Here is a 17,453-nt window from a genome sequence, read left to right on the forward strand (position 1 = left end):
ATATGTATATATATTATATATATTTTTTATGTATTTTTTGTAAAGTGAAATCTTCATGTAATTATTGAACAATAATACCAAATATAGCAGTTGTTTGATTGATTTCGTGACAAATGTCAAGTCATTATTTAATTATTTATTATAAAATATAAATTTCTATGTATACAAATTATAAGTATTTATGATTTTTTTATTTTTTATTTTTATTTTAATGTCAAATAAATTTGTATTACCGATATCTAATTACTATTGCTTTCAATGTATCATCGTAAATGACCTTTATCATTTATTTTTATGATTTTTACCACAAATTTTTCTATAGGAGATTTATTATTTTTATGGAATGTCCTCTAATGAAGGTGACTTATTAACCGGCGCCGGTATTAATTTTTTCTTTTAATTTTACTGACGCCAATTATTACTAGCTACGCCTAAATATATAATTTTTAATAAACACAAAAATAACTCTTTTATTATCGAGTCGCTTAAGTCGCTAAGTATGTGTTTTTAAGCTCGAAGTGCTAATACATCTCCCAAACAAGTGGATAGTGAATGATTCGTTCGATACAAACTTCATTAGCTGTTTGATGATTAGCTACACTATTTCTGATTTGCTAGAGATCTCATAAGTAATGGAATATGAAAGAAATTATTTTTTATATTCCAATTTTAAAATGTTTTATTTCTAGTACTTATATGCTTAGGGTAGCGGGTTCGATTCTCGCCGTCGCAACAAAATTTATTTAATTAATAGTTGTGATGGGCTGGTGTAGTGCATGGTATATGCATGAAAGAAGTTGCACTCAGCGTCTGAAATTATGGAGCCGATAAATGAAATTACCAGCGGAAAGATGGTAAAACACATTTATGGTATCAGAATGGGCTCTATAGCCTAAGTGTGTCCTTCGTGGACAGCCAATATGACCTAACCTAACCTAACCTAGTACTTATACATAGTAAAAAAAATAATATATGAAATAAACGGTCTTATTTAGCTATATAAGTATATTAAAAGGTAATTTAATTATCCAAGAATTATATATGATACGTCTGCCTACAAATAAAAATCTCATACGTGTCTGAAAAATAATAATGTATAACCAAAATATAAATGGTAAAATTACTCTAAAGTAATTAATACATTATAAGTATGACCAATTTTTAAATATATACTTCTCGCATGTATGTATGATTAAAAAATTAATAATTATTAAGATACATATAATAAATGCATGCTTTTATTCACAAATATAACTCTATTAAAAAAAAATGAACGAATCTGTACGAAACATGACAATCTGATAAAAACTGGACGTGTATTTAATATAATACTGTGTTCAAAAAATAAGGTGACATTTTAATTTAAACTACGCGCGTTTGTTGTGCATTATGAATTCCTTCCGCCCGACTAAACAGTCAACAAGGAATATTATTTGAACGTTATGCGTCCTTTGCGTAACGCTATCCGCCTAAAAAGGCCCGAATTGTGGAAAGACATTTCATTTTTACACCACTATAATGCACCATACTACACTCATAATTCGTGATCATTTCGTCAAAAACTCAACCCATATCGTTCCGCAACCACCGTATTCACCTGATCTGGTGCCGTGCGGCTGTTCAGCAAGCTCAAAAGACCGCTCCGGGGACACGGTTTTGATACGATAGAGATTTAAGTCGCAGCGAAGACGGAATTGAAAGCAATCCCGGAAAGTGACTACTACCAGTGTTTCGAAGATTGGAAAATCCGTTGGCATAAGTTCTTTGAAGGGGATGAAATTGATTTGGAAGAATAAATAAAGAATTTTCAAAATATATACAATGTCACCTTATTTTTTGGGCACAGCAGTATTTATTCCGCAAATAATATGGCATCTTAATTAATTTATATGTTAGAAAAATTGTCGTAGAAACCGATTTTTTTACAATTTTTGTGTCGACTTCAGACAAAAGGTCTACCTTCATTCTTAAATATAGAAATATAGACTGAAAAGTCAAACATGCTTACTTTCGCATTTATAATATATAGAGATAGAGAATGATATCAAAATTGCTTTTAAAAACTCTCAAGTAGCTTCAATTTTAATGAATAATTTTGTACACAACATACACCATACAAATGAATTAAATTAACAATTTAATACAACATTTATTTATTTATCAAAATATAAAAAATTATTATAGTAAAAATAAATAACAAAATAATTATTTAAAGTTTTTTAAAAATTACGTTGTTTGTTAAGTTGTATGTATTCAAATTAATATGTAATTTTATGTTTAATTATTATTATTATTTATTTATTTATATTATATGAATATTATTAATTTGTATATGAAAGGTAATTATTATTTATATTTTAAATATAACAATAACTTATTGCATTTCTTTTTGTTTTTTGTACTTATATTGTATGCAGTTATTATGGATGCAGTGGCGAATTTAAATCATTTTCTTACTTCCTTGTTTACAATCAGGGAATTATAATGTCAAAATATTGAACAGAAATGTCCAAGAAGTATCGTTTGATTTATCCCTGAATCTATTTTGTATAGTTTTATTCTAATGATTTGCCGCATGTTGAAACATTTGGATTTAGCGCTTTCTTTTTAAAATATCCCATACAATAAAATATCAAACAAATAATGTCCCTACGAAGATGAAATATATTTTCTTTTAATGCAAGAAAAAGCTCCAATCTACTTAACAACAAATGATGAAAAAAAATTTACAAACTTACAATTTTTAATAATTTTGCAAATAATTAATTAAATTACAAAATTATAAAAAATAATCCCATTAAAATTGACTTAGCAAATAGTTTTTTTAAGTAAGGACAATTTTTTATGAGTTCTAACAGTCTTGTTTCAGATAAATATTACACACAATTTTATATTCTCTAACATTATCTAAGACAGACTAAAATCCATTCAGAATTATGATTCTCAATAAAACTACGTCATAAATATCAAATTTAAAATCCACTGAGCTCTGACAACATCATATCTTGAAAAACACGTACAATACGTTCAAAAAAAATTCGATTTTCATAATTTTTTACATCTTTTCTGAGGTGCACCCCTTATAAAAATTGTCTGAAGTGGTTAAAAATAAATATCATTCAATTGTGGTGAAACTATTTATCGTGAGTTCAATTTTAACACGAAAAAAATCAGTTGAATTATGGCTCTCAATATATCTGCTTCATACTCAAATTTAAAAACACCTGAACTGAAAACATCATATCTAGAAAAATACGAATAATTAGTTAAAAGAAATTATATTTTCGTAATTTTTCGGTCAAAATTATCTTAATAATTGAAGTTTATTAAAATTGAAAAAAAAAATCATACTTTTCGTCAATTATGTGTTCTTAACGCATAAAAAGAACATAAAATTTATACTTTGCTGATCTTTTAATTACCTTTGATGACAAAAAGCAAACAAAACCATATTTTTTATAATAATTATATTTTTAATATTTTATACAGACATAAATATTTTCATTAAATTTACAACGAAAACGCCACTGTTTAATTGGACTTAAATAAAAAATATAAATGTATGACAAAATTTATATTAAAAAAATTTAATATTTGTTTATTAATTATTAATTATAGGGACATATATTTTTTTTTCTTCGAATAAATAAAAACCACAAAAATATGACTGGTTTTTTTTGTTTTTTTTGGTAGGTTATTTCATAATAAAATGCTTATTATAATAATTTTTTATTTTAAATAGGTTTTTTTGGTTTTATTTAAAATTTATTTTTCATTTTACATTTAATGTGACACTATTTATAAATTGTAATTAAAAAAAAATTATTTATATATATTTTGTTTTAATAAATTTAATTTACATTGAAAATAATTTACTTTTCAATTGATATGTATGTTAATTGCACCTATGTAATAAATATTATTATTAATTTTTAATTAAAAATCTGTCAATTACTAATTAAAAAGTAGTTTACATATTTTTTTTTCATATTCTTTTGATAACTAGAGTAAAAAAAAGTTTACTCAAGTTTAATAAGATTATGTGATAAAACTGTCATAAATTATTTAGTAAAGCAAATAATTTAAACCATATTCGCACCGTGCGTGTTTAGTTTTTTTGGAGGCGTTTCCATGGTAACGATACATTACTTTAATTTTAGAATTGCATAGATGCATATATAAGTGTATGGATTGCATTTATGACTTACATTGAAAATTTAATATCATTGTCTCACAAATTTTAATAATTAATTATGATAATTTACATTTGAAAAATAATATTTGTGCAATTTGATTTCTTATTTTCACAATTTTAAATTCATTAAGTTTAATTAGTTAGTCTTTTTCAATAATTTTAATTTGACTTTTTCTATAACAATAACATGTAAAGAACTACAAATTAGTCATAACAGCGTCCTTTATCGCCAAAATTTTTCACTGGAAGCGCTGGCATCGATTTTATTGTCCCTACCATGACTACGCACATAACGGATAAGCACCTATTTAATAATATTAGCTAATCTAATCTTCATTATCAAAAATTGACGCAAAAACTTATAAAGCAAAGTAGCTGCGCAGACCTATATTTTAGATGGAAGGTTAAACTTAAATGTCCTTAGAAGAGACATATTTGTACTCATCTTTTGGTTAGTCTTTCAAAACGAATTTATTATCTCGTTTGTTAAAATCCGATAAAATCGGAATTTGGAGCAAATGCAATGAATTTAAACTTAACACAATCACAAGATAAAACATATATTTTCAAAACAAAATTTCATAGTAGGTAAATGGCACTGTGTGGGCGTACAAGCGCAATAAACATATTAAAATACTAATTAAATTTTTTAATATTCGTAATAAATATCGAGTATTGTCAACACATTTTAATAATACAAATAATTTATTTTATTTAAATTAATTAAAACATGAATTTTATTTCATTTATTTTATTATTTTTATAAATTTTTTTATTAGATTACCAGCTGGTTACCCGTCCTTTGTAACAGTAAAATTTGATATAATTTGTTTAAAAAAACGTTCCCTATTTCAAAAATATTGTTATCTTATACTTATACAAGTAAACATTTTTTACATTAAAAAAGTTTTCTTCCCGGCTCCATCGATTACTTTATGTGTAGGTAAAATATTTTGCAGTCTCGAATTTTATCCGTGATTTTGCTTTGGAATTTTTCAATAAATTTGATTAAAGGTTATTAAAAAATTTTTTGAAAGATTAATATCAATAATTTTCAGCTTAGACGAATAAATATACTGATAGCGACTTCTATGAGTGCAATGGTTATTTTTTTCCACTATGAGTGAAGTAACATCGAATCAAGTGTTTTGGATGTTCCAATACAATCGAATTTGGGGTAATACAGATATAGAAAAAAATCTGATTTATGGAAGGGTAAAAAAAACGTTTCTTGGTCTATTATCGGCAACACAAAATCTTCTTTAAACCTATTAAATTGGAATAATTACACTAATTAAATTGGAATAATTAATAAAAGTTAACGAAAGATTATCGAATCAAGACGCTACTAAGCCTATATGTCATATAGGTTTATAAACCTATAAGTCATTACGAAACACCATACAAGTTATTTTTCTAGTTGAATTTTTATGAAACGGCTCATTTTTACCAAATATTTAGACAAATACCTCTTCAAAATTTGTCATTTACCACATGTTCTATCTATTTTTGAAAGAATTTCAACAGTCAAAGTTCGTTTGTGATTTATTTGAAAAAAAATTTTAAATTATTAGTTTTTTTTACATACACTTTTTAGTTTGTATAGAAAATCTTTGTTAATTCTGGGATCAAGAAATAAAATTATAATTTTTGCATTAAGTAGTCTTAAACCATGATGGCATTTAATTTCCTGATTTAATAAGTATAGTAAGTAATAAAGACTAATTCGTATTCTCAACATAAATAATAATTTCGTTTTAGAATTAAGACATGGTGATCACACATCTGTTGTCAAAATAGCCTTAAGCCATTATTTGTTGTAATATCACAACTCACTAAGCGGATGATAAACCGTGTGTTCTATGAACGATGAGCATAATGATTTTTTTTTGTTCATACTCATTAACCGAACAAAAATGACTATTTAAAATGATTAATTTAATCAATACAATAAATTAATTTTATTTTTTTAAGCCAGTACTTCCAATTTCAAATATTTTTTTTTTATTTTGGTAGGTACCGATTATGATTACATAGATTAATTAAGGCTTGAAAAAAATTTTTTTTTATCCATAAACTAAGTTGTGCTACTGCGTAATGACTGAGTTTAAAAACGCAGATGAGAAATAAAAAAGCAACCGAGTTTTATTTGGTAATTTTTTTTTTTTTTATAGTTGTTCGTGGGTATTATTTTTACGAGTTTTGATTATTATCCATTTAATTCACATCAAATTCGTAGAAAATTAAAGTGATATAAATTAGAAATATAAACAGGCAGGAAAACTTTCAAATCAGGTTAACCAAAGAGGATATGATAGAGGAGAGCAGACCATCAAGAGCTAATGTAAAATCGTAGTATACGAGTTTCAGGTCCTCCACTGAATATTACTTTCAAACTTAAAAGTTAATAATCGCGCAATGTAGTCAAACTTAATAGTCAACCACGCAAAGGGCAACAAACTTAATAGTTGATCGCCCCAGACTCCAGATGTCACTTACAATTATATTTCTACTTCACCTCTCTTTTATACTCTTTGAGGTTAACAACAAAATTATTACTTGACTCGAAGTCCATTTGTATGAAATACGTATTATACCAACAACAAAAAATTAGGTAGATTTGATCCTGAAATTAACTAAATTGAAGAAAATTGAAAATAACTAAATAATGACATCGAATTCCCAAACGCTCGAATTGTATGGTGGTAGAATGAATTGTTCGTACTTCTTATATTCACTCTATATTAATTATATTATATTGTATATCTGAAGTACTAAAAGAATACCTTATGACACAAATATAAATGTTTTAATTTAATTTTATTATTATTATTTTTTTAATTTATGATAATTTTCTCTTTTTTTAATATTATTACCGATTAGTTATTTTTTGTTTTTTGTTTCTAACCTTTGTAACTGTTAAGAGGTTATACTTGAAGAGATATTACCTATTACCGTACCATATAAAGGAAAACCAGTCGTAAATATATTATGCATATATACATATAAGTACAGAGTGATACAAAGTTAAATGTCATAGGTTTAGGAAGTTTAGGAGAGTAGCTGATCAAACGATATAAAAATATTCATGCGGAAATGTTTCCAAATAAATTTATTTAATTAATCCAAAATTAAATCATAGAATGTCAAATTCGTTCAAAGTTTTGCATTCCTGCACTGACTATAGTTAGTACAAGAGTTTCACCGAATTTGACAGAAACAAATTAGGATGGTACGTTCGAAAACAAATTTCAGTATTTTAACATTGTTTCCATAGTAAAATAACCTGGCTACAATCGTAAAGCTCACACTTTTCTCAAAAGTAGAGTTAATTATAAAGTTTGCTATAAAATTTTCAAAATTTTTCAATAATTAAAAAAAATTCGATCGCGATAAAAACTTTATCCCTATATACCCCTATAACTGTACAAAAATCTTTAAAAAATTTATTTATTATAAATTTATTTAGAAAAAAGTGATTTTTACACTTATAAAAATTTTTTTCTTCGAAAAAGCCTTTAGTTTTTTTAATTTTAGGGCTTTTCGGGCATAATATTATGTGCCTCACAATAATTTAAGCAACTTGGACTACGAACTTCTTTAGTAACTTTGCGTCTCTGATTCTTATACAGTATGTTCCTTACTTACGGGAGGCCCAAGTTATAACAACAGACCTTCATCAAATGGTAGGTATCGTAAAAATAATGGCAATTTCACAATACAATTATAGACCGTATCCAGTATCTGAAAAGGACACTTTCTCAGCTATAAGTATATTAAGAAATTATCTTTATTTTAACATTATCTATCATTTTATGAATTCGTACATTTATAACTAGGATCATCCTGTTTATATTAAAGAAATCTACGTTTCTCTGGGATAAGGAAAAGAAATAAAAGATAAAACCTTTGAATATCAAAACTTCTATATTTAAACAGTTATAATTCTGTATCATACTTTCGTATCACCCTGTACACAACATAGTTAATTTTTATTACAACAAAACAACAATATATCTGAAGATTTGAAGACCCCCTCAGAGATTTAAATGACAAATTATGAATATTTGAAAAATAAATTAGATGCATAGTTCGATATATTTATTTGTTCATTTCTTTTAATTTGTTTTTTTTTTTTTTTTTAATAATTCTTACATGGTTTATTGGTAATTAGTTTAGAAATTACTTGTGCCATGTATGTAGGACCGTAACTAATAGTTTATTTCGAGTCGATCGATACAGCTGTATCCCGTGGCTCTACTTGTGTAAGTTATAATTTATATTATCCCCGGAAATAACAAATTTTGAGTATGACGATGGCTAAAAAGACATTACTGTTTTTATCGATTTTGTCTAGAATTTGTATTTTCTATTGAGATTGAGGTTAAAATAGCCGTAACTAATTCTAAAATAATACTCGTGAATAAAAGGTAATAAAACTGCATATATTTTTTTATTTATCAATTATGTTTTTATTGTGGAAACACCAAGAAATAATATCATTATAATAAAATTTTCGAAAACCAAATCGGTATATGTATTTATTTCCAGAAATTTTATTTTCGAATCTCGGTTACATTCTATAAATAAAGATCGAAATTATATTTATAACGAAGCTTATCTATGTCGAACCCTATAAAAGGCATCTTAAAAGAGACACCGAATGGTAATTTTACACCTTTCATTTTTCGAAATCACTTGCAAACGTGAAAAATTGTTATAGGTGTAGTGCTAAAGTAGCGTAACCAATTCAGTTCGGAGTATGTCTAGGGTAGTGGGTTCGATTCCCGCTGATCCACAAAAATTTAATTTAATTAGGAGTTGTGATGGACTGGTGTAGTGAATGGTATATGCAAGAAGGAGGTGCACTCAGCCTCTCAAAATAATTGACGAGCTGATAAATAAAATTATCAGCGGAAAAGGTGGTAAAAAGCATATATGATATCACCATGGGCTCTATAGCCTAAGTGTATCCTTCGTGGACAGCCAATAGAGAAATCCGAATTTTTTAAGCAAGAGATCAGGTTAATTTTAATCCGAGCACTAGCTACAAATTAAGAAATACTGGATTTTTTTTGTTAATAAAAGTATAAATCAATAATAAATTTCACAATACTTAAAAAAAAAGGCGTTCCCATAGCCAGGCAGACAAAATTTTGCCTTAATTTTTCATTAACCCTTCTAAGAAAAAAAAACTATAATAATCAATTTTCAGCTAGCAGATGTTTTCGAAAGTATCCCTTCGCTATATATTATAAATGTGAAAGTAGGTATGTTTGTTTGTTTGGTTGTTACGCTTTCACGCTAAAACTAGCTAATGGTTTTTAATGAAACTGTACAGCAATATAGCTGACATATCAGAATAACACATGAACTATAATTTATAAAGATATATATTTTAAAAAAATTTAATTTAATTTGACAATTACTATTTTTTTAAATTTTTACAGAAATCGTTAATTTATGGTTCAAAATGATGATTTTAGATTGAGCAGATCTATGATAATCATTTTGATCCATAAATTTAAGAATTATGTATAAATTTAAAATAGTAAATGTCAAACAAATCTTGGCCAACTATTCTGATATACTCAATGAATTATGACTATTTAACAAAATTGAAAACTGTGTATATCAATAGAGGGTGGAGACTTAAAAGCGGTGGTTTTTACTTTTAAGTCCAGTGAAGCGGGCGGGTATCAATCGAGTTAGAGCTAGTTTTTATTTTATTCTATAATCTATTGACTTTACTCTGGTCAAATCTCTCTTAATATTTATACAATTAAATGAAATTGAACATAAATTTGATTGTTATAAAAATTCAACTACATATAATTTAAAGATATAAAAACTTTTTAACAACATTAAAAAGATTATTATAATTTTTTATTTCGTTTACATTGTAATTACAGTTCACTGTAGGTGTTATAAACATAGTACCTTATACACTAGGTATACATGTTATGTTATTTGTAAGTAAAACTGTTTTCAAATTCAAATAAATAATAAATTTGTAATACCTATATATTTTTGAATATTCATTATTATTTTAATGCCTTTTTTTTTGTTTTTATTACTTCCATTAAAGTTAATTATAAATAGAGTTATAATAAAACTTTATTTGAAATCTTTAAAAATTGTGGTTTTTTGAAGTTAATCAATGATTTATCTGCAAACATAAAATTTAATTTAATTTTTATTGTTTGCGAGAACAACTTTTTTCGTTACAGGACTAATGCCTATTTTATAAGTATTCTATGATGTTAAAATTGAATTTTTTTCGATTTAAGAGCCATATTGATTGCTAAGCAAAATATTGAAATTTATTGCGAATCAAGGCTTTTTTAATCATTTAAATGATCAACTTTTATCCTTTCCTTCTGGGTCATCTTTTTAACTATATAGAAATTGGGAAATTGCCTCAAATTATAATCTTGAGAAATTGTCTCAAAAATGCAAAGCCGTGAGATAATTAAAATTTCTAAAAAAAGTAGTCTGCAATCGGCAAAAAAAAAGGTTTTTTGTTTTTTCGGTATTATAGGCCAAAAAAGATTTTTACCAGAAATGTTAACATTGATTACTAGGTTATATAATTTAGTTTCTGTTACACAAAAAACTAGAATATAACTCGCTTATATGTTTAAATTTCAAAATATGGTCCAATTAATTGTTACTTGGAGAAATTTTCCATGGTTAAGTAAGTATTTCTACGAGTAGTTGGTTATTTATAATTCGACTGGAATAGTTTATTGAATATCTCGATGGTTACAAATTTTGTTTGGCACGGAACTTTTGTTCTTGTACATAAGCTCGAATGTTCTCTACTTTCTAGAGATTAAAATAATCAGGGGAATTTATAAACTTTAACAAGGGCTTGGATATCAGATCTTATCCATATTATGACTGTATCTCAAAAAGGACACATATCAAAATTTTTTGTTCACGTTTAATTGATTCTATTTATGCTACAAATTATTTAGATCGTCTTGTTATCGTGATAGATTATAACAGTTACGGTATCAATAAAGGACCTTCAAGTAACAAAATGGCATTTAAATGGTGAAAATAAAGGCGTCAATATATGTGCCATAATAGTTACTTTTTTTATACATTTAAGCATCCACTGCTATAACGCTTCAAAATACAAATTTTACTGTATTTATCATGATTATATGTTGCATAAAATCCAATCTCTACTTATTAATAACAAAATAAAATTAAAATTGAAACAAAAAAAAATTATAGTAAAAAAACAATCTATAAATAATTTTAACACAATCTAAAGTTGTGAATGTACGTATACGAGTATATTTGTTGCAGCCAACTAGCTTAATTAACCGTTCAATTAACAACCTAGCCTTTCTACTAAACGCCGTTCAAAAAGTGACCTGAACGATATTTAGTCATTGATTCAATCAAACACCTAGACATATTACTTGAATAATTAACATTTAATTACTAGCTTAGCTTAATCATTAAAATTTAGTTCCACTTTCGACCACCTGGCGCTAGAATCAATACTGTGTGAATATGGCGCCGACAAGGAAAAATATTGTTGGTATTTCTGATTCCCACAGTTTGAATAAAGTTACGCAAAAAAAAATGTTCTATTGAAAACTGGTTTTCACAGCAAGAATTGCATTACTCAAATACAAGCAAACTTTGATAGAGGTTTCGGCAAGTGGGTCACTTTTTGGTGGCCAAGGATTCCAAAAATCTTCTTGTAAGCCTTCTGTGAATCAGTGTCGCAATAATAGATGTGTTTGTTTTAATAAATAATATTGGAATTACTTCGTGTGTATTTTGTTATTGAGTTACGCTATTTGATCTAATAATTAACAAATAACAATTAAATTAAATAAACAATTTCTAAGGTCAGATACTTCATATTTTTTTGTCTAGTCTATTGTATGAATGGCCTAAGCTATCAGCCAATCAGTTGATCATGTTTTAGAAGGCCGTATATCATTCAGATTCATAGTTAAACTAGTCAAAAGGCTTGGTTGTTAACTGAACGACTAATTAAGTTAGCTGGCTGCAACATATACACTTAATAATATTACTAGTGAAGTCAATTCTCTATTTTGGTGATAGAATAAAAAATAAAAAAAAGAAGTCCATATGCGATTCTTTCTTTTACTTTATAGTTAGTTTCCCACGACCTAATGCGTTTACTATCTAACAACCACTAATACATACTCATTACTAATATAAATATGTAATGTAGTATAAGTAACGTATTATGTATCAGGTGTATATTGATGTATGCATATGAGTGAAATGAATATATATAATTATGTGGGAGTAAAAGAATATACTATATAGATACTATAGTATAGTATAGTATTATTATATATTATTATTATTATTATTATTATGACACATGACTGTTTTGTATGAGAGATAAATCATAGATTTGCAAGTTAATAGATGATTGATTATTCTATTACGATTTTATAATTAGATTAATTGTGTTGAAATCAATTCTATTGACGAGATTATGTATGTCTAATCTATCTACAGGTTGTGTCAAAATTATCAAATTTAAGAGATATAAAGATACAAATTTTATTAAAAATAATAATACTTATCTGATAATGTTATTTAGATTAAAAAATGATAATAAAACTGGGATATAGATACCATTATTTTTAATTTACTTCAATTTTCATTCATGATTACTCAATCTTAAAACAAAAGATGGAAACGCTGGGCTTGATTCGTACAGAAATCTATCATAATTCCAGAACATTAAATCTATCATAATTCCAGAACACAAAAATCTATCATAATAACAGGTAAATATATTTTTTAGCTAGGATGAAAATATATAGATGCGTTTAATGATCATATTCTGTTTTTGAATGGGAGCACAAATCATTAATTTAAAGTTGTTTAATCTAAGCAGAAACAATTCTGTACTTCATTTAAGGATGTACGAGCACGAGGGTAATGTTGGATAAAAGGCTTGATTTTTTTTTATATGCAGTTGGACTAAGTCTAAATCAATCCTGAAAATTTTAGGGGGATTATCCGAATATTTAAATAAATAAATAACTTCAAAAGTAGGCATATTTAACATTGGTCTTACCGGGATACGGTAAACTGGTGATTGGTTTTCATAGATTTCTCCAAAACTAGTCCGTAGAAATTAAAAAAAAAATTATTCAAATTAATGTGAAAACCTTAATAAATTATTTAAAACAAAAAAAACCGTTGTCCCCGATTATTGGGGACATAAATTTAAAATAATACATTTTTTCAATTTTGATGGTGAATTATGTTATAACAATATAAGACGAAAAGTAAGAATACAATTTTTCGATATCTGGAGTAATTTTCAAAATATCGAAAATTGAAAAGATATTTGGCTTTCAATATTTCGAAAACTAAGGCAGGTATCGAAAAATTTTATTCTTATTTTTCGTCTACATTAACGAAATTATAACAAAATTCATCATCAAAGTTAAAAATAAGGTACAAATCATTTCAACTACAAGTCTAAAGTTGCCTCAATATATAGATAACAATAAACATTTATTAATATTTCCTGTTACGCTCTTAAAATTCTGTTCATAAATTGCAATATTTTTTTTGAAACTGGAATGCAAAAATCGAATATGCCACTCACGTCCTGTTATTAAAACAATACATCTGCTCAAGCTTTCTTAATATATGTAGATATTTATACCAACCGATACAGGATACGGTAGTGTACCTTCTAGAATTTTTTATCTGAAACCAGCCAATGAGAACGAAAAAGTTCTTATGTGTAATTCTTTGTTATGTTTATTATCTACCTTTAATTAATTGTGATTAAAAGGACACAGATAGTTTTAAAAATTACATATATCTCGAATGCCAACTATGATCGAGTAATGAAAAAAAATTCTTCGTACAACAAAGTTTTTGTTCAAATTTTCTAAATACATATATTCAAAGTTCGTTATCTAAATATCTCTATCTCTATATATTATAAATGTGAAAGTAAACATGTTTGTTTGTTTGTTTGTTTATTTGTTTGTTACGCTTTCACGCTAAAACTAGCAAATGTTTTTAAATGAAACTGTACAGCAATATAGCTCATTCTTCAGAATAACACATGTGATATAATTTATAAAGATATATTAATTTAAAAAATTAAAAATTAATTTAATTTGACATTACCATAAATTACAGATTTTTATAAAAGTAGTCATTGGACATCACTATAAATTACAGATTTCTGTAAAAATAGTCAATATAAAGTATTTCACGGCCATCTTTTCTGATATCTCAATGAATAATTACGACTATTCTACCCGTGTAAAACAATTCTTACCATCGAGTGTTATAGAAAGGGGATAAGCGAGAGCAATCTTTGCCAACCTTTACTTTTAAATCCAGCGAATCAGCGAATCTTATAAATCTATGAAATAAAATATTTGAAGTGAATGTAATAATTTTAATAACATATACATAAGAAAGACCTGTATGACGTAAGAATGTATTTAACAACACAAAAACACATAGCACGACTTTCATTTCAATGGCTACTTACTATATGAATTAGTTGGTCGTTGTGGTTGGTCATTGAAATAATTAAATATTATATGGTGTACTAAAACTATAAGATAGTATAAATATTAAGTAAATGTTAATATTATCTAATTGTATGTGAAATGTCACTTTTCATTTAAAATGTACAGATAGGTATCCTACATAATACAAATTACAATCTCTTATTTACTAAAAAAAAATTATTTTATTTAATAAATGTCTGTATGTACCTTGCATCCTTCGCATGTAAAAGCGCCAAAATGAAAACCTGCAGCCGGCTCTCCGCAAACTTTGCATTGTTGATTCATCTGAAAAATTAAAAGAATACATTAATATAATTTAACTTGTATTAGGTTTTTGGTAGTACATACTATAGTATGGAAAATAATTAAAATAATAAAAAATAATGTTATTACTTGTAGTGTATGACTACAAGTTTTTTTATTTGATCTCAAAATTTTTCAAACTTCGTTCGTTCAAAAGCGTTCTCAAAGCATCCGTTCTCAAGAGAATAAAAAAAAAATTAAAAAAAAATATTAAACTTTTAATTTATAAATTTAATTTAATCTCTTGAGAATGAACGCAAGTTCGAAAAATTCTGAGATCAAATAAAAAAACTTGAATACATTAATATTTTTGATGAAGAAATATCTCAGTTGTGCAAAATTAATCGTTATATCCATCCTTCCTAAAGACTCAAGTTTTTTTTGACAAATGTGACGGTAAAATTTTAAGGTATAAGACATAAATTTATTCAAGAATTGTTTTAAAAAGTATTTTAGTTAAAAATCGTAATTTTTAAATAGAACTTTGCTTCGCAACAATTTTAATCTGCTAGTGATTGAATAGGCTTACAATTTATTTGAAGAGGAAGATAAATTATTTTCTTTGATCAATAATTATTTGACGATAGATTCTTGAATTTTTGAAAACATCGTATTTTCATTTAATTATCTGAAAATATTTTCCCATAACATAAAACAGATGATGTCGTCGAATTAATTACATAAACGGATTTAAAAATACCGAACAACAATAAATCGACACTAATTGATTAGAATTTGGTCTATTAAATAGTTATATCTATTAAATAATTCAAAATATAATTAATCTTAAACGTCTCATAAATTTCAAAAATCTCTTAGAGGAGCATACTGCTTACATACAGTGTGTTTAATTATCGACAAACAATTTCGCAAAAATAAAGATTCCTGGTAAAAAGTACCAGATAATATATCAATTTTGACAATTCTTTCAAAGTTTTGACTTTTACACATATACAATTCACATAAAAATACTAGTAAACAATAAATTTCTAAACATCTTTTTTCTTTTTGTTTTTTGTGTCTTAACTTGACGAAAATTTTGACCAACTACAAAAATTATTCTACAATTTTTGTTGCACATAAAAAAATTACTAGCTTTGATCGTGTCTTTGTAGATTTTTTTTAAAAAAAAGGTGAAAATATCTATTGACAATAACGTTTTCAGCCATAACTTCTTCTTGTACACAACAGTAAGTTTGAGAATTTTATTAAACTTCAATTTTTAACTATAATTTTTTGTAAATTTTACGAACAATTTTGTAAGCTGCACCGCACAATACATTAGTAAGAATACAATGAATAGTTTGTCAACAGTAACATAAAGAAAAGTTTATACACTTTAAGGTAGTACCAGCATGAAATCACTTTTCGACAGATTTGGCCGAAATTTTTTTCTCGGGTTTATAATAGCTTTATTTATGAATTCCTAAAATTTCATAATTTTTGACCGTTTAGATCGCGAGATATTTAAAGACAAAGTTCGCGATTTTGAGGGTCATGTGCCATTTAAAGCATGTAAAATGTCCGGTCTCTCCAACTATTTTTTATGATATTATTATATATTGAAGAAAAAGTAGAAAAAAATGTTTATACAATAAAATTCTAAAAAAAAAATTTAGAAATTAATTTTCACTTTCGAGATATTAATTTTGACGTAAATTGATCAAAATTGGGACGTTGGCATAATTATTTCCCATTTTAAACGGTCAAAATTTCTGAAACTTTGGGAATTAATACTAAGCATTATTAAATTCTTAAATTTAATTTTTCGTTAAATTCTGTCGAAAAAAAAATTGTACCATTGCTTTAACATAGAAACTGCAAATACCATGCTGGAAATACCTTAAAGCAAGAACCTGCTTTATAATCCTTAATGATAAATTGTATTTTTAAAATGATAAACTTTTGTTGTATTATTACTAAATTTTTTTTTTTCAAATAGTTGGTAAACTTACTTATTTTTATGATGGTAAGAAACGCAATAAATAAATGGTGGAAGCGCATTTAAATCATCCATTATACCGATAATTACTATGCACTAAACATTTATTTGCACGTCCACCATTTTTATTAAGACCCAAAGTTTTTAACAATGATTTTAGCTCTAAAACCAGCCATACGTCACCTTCTTCATACCTAACGGGGCGTATGAAAATTTACTATTTTTCATAAGAACACCAATTTACAGAAGAAAATAAAAATAATTACAATAAAAAACCAAAACAGATAAAAGTAAACAACGGTTATAGTACCAGAACTAACAACGTTTTCGAATGGTCATTTTAAGACAGCTGAGCTGAATTCAATAACTAACACTGGATCGTGCAGTAAAAAATCAACCTTATTTCGGTCTGCCAGTTTAAAATTTCTATCTTTCCATTCTTTAACTATAA

At 26.1% G+C, this 17,453-nt stretch overlaps 1 protein-coding gene across 1 annotated transcript in view; it reads right to left on the minus strand.

Moving 5' to 3' along the window:
• The window catches only part of LOC123297723 (protein embryonic gonad-like), a 30,839-nt gene that overhangs the window by 2,588 nt on the left and 10,798 nt on the right, over nt 1–17,453 (minus strand). Inside the window, exon 2 of the mRNA XM_044879481.1 lies at nt 14,965–15,042. Coding sequence (XP_044735416.1) covers nt 14,965–15,042 — 78 coding nt within the window. The remainder of the gene's footprint in view (nt 1–14,964; nt 15,043–17,453) is intronic.

The sequence above is a fragment of the Chrysoperla carnea genome, chromosome 4 (assembly GCF_905475395.1).
Source record: "Chrysoperla carnea chromosome 4, inChrCarn1.1, whole genome shotgun sequence".
In the NCBI taxonomy this organism is placed as follows: domain Eukaryota; kingdom Metazoa; phylum Arthropoda; class Insecta; order Neuroptera; family Chrysopidae; genus Chrysoperla; species Chrysoperla carnea.